At 44.7% G+C, this 945-nt stretch overlaps 1 protein-coding gene across 1 annotated transcript in view; it reads right to left on the bottom strand.

Annotated features, from left to right (window-relative positions):
- The window catches only part of LOC107571026 (nipped-B-like protein A), a 50,919-nt gene that overhangs the window by 4,728 nt on the left and 45,246 nt on the right, over positions 1–945 (bottom strand). The window contains exons 41-42 of the mRNA XM_016257311.1: positions 315–709; positions 41–215 (exon numbers count right to left, since the gene is read on the bottom strand). Coding sequence (XP_016112797.1) covers positions 41–215; positions 315–709 — 570 coding nt within the window. The remainder of the gene's footprint in view (positions 1–40; positions 216–314; positions 710–945) is intronic.

Here is a 945-nt window from a genome sequence, read left to right as displayed (position 1 = left end):
TTTTTTATGTCTTAAAGAAAATTTGTAAAAATAAGCTCACATCGAGGTACTGTTTGACGATCTTCCTCTTCAGCTCATAGGTCATATCATTGTGAACCTCATCATTGTGAAGGAAGTCGATGGTCTGCCGTGGACTGAAGTTAACCGATGACTTCCTGTTGACGGCTTTATCGTACACCTTCGCTGACTCTGTGGGAGAGTACTTCTGAATTTTGCTGCAATGGAAGAGAGCAGAATAAAGACAGTAAATATAAAACCTAAAGAGAAGAGCAATCATTTCAGGGTTGCTGGGATGCATGATGGGTGTTTGCTACCTGTCTGAGAAGCCGTAGAGGTTCTTGAGGTGTTGTTTGAGCACTAGCAGTAACAATATGCCCTGTGATGCCCTAGCAAAGTCCAGGAGAGATGTTGTGTCATCAGGGAGACGCTCCATCACAGCATCAGCATCCTCAAGGTCAGAATCAGAATCTGACTCCGACTGCCTGGTGCCCTCTGTGGGCTTGGGCTTCCTCACCCGCTGCCCCTCCTCATCCTCCTCATAATCATCCTCTTCATCTCCACTGTTCCTTTCTCTTTCCTCGTTCCGCTCTCCCCTCTCTTCCTCCGAACCGTTCTGCTGCTGTTGCTGTTGCTGTTGGTGCTGTTGGTGCCGTCGTCGCCGTCGTCGTCTCCTTTTCCTGCTCTTCCTGCCCGGAACCTTAACGAGAGACTGGGTACAACGATGGCCCGTTTAGAAGTCATGGTGGAACTACCATCACAACCATCAGCGCATTAACATGACCATCCATGATTACATCTAATAACCAACCATGTGTTAAATACAGTCATAACAGAGGTTATTTATACATGTAAAACTATATATACATTTACGTATATAAACTAAAAGGAACAGTAGTAATTGGAGTAATTGCAAGAATGGAGAATGTGTTGTTTTAAAATCTAAAT

This window comes from Sinocyclocheilus grahami, unplaced genomic scaffold (assembly GCF_001515645.1).
Source record: "Sinocyclocheilus grahami isolate Dianchi unplaced genomic scaffold, SAMN03320097.WGS_v1.1 scaffold1540.1, whole genome shotgun sequence".
NCBI lineage: Eukaryota > Metazoa > Chordata > Actinopteri > Cypriniformes > Cyprinidae > Sinocyclocheilus > Sinocyclocheilus grahami.
Note: the sequence above shows the minus strand (reverse complement) of the source record. Positions and strands in the feature narration are given on the sequence as shown.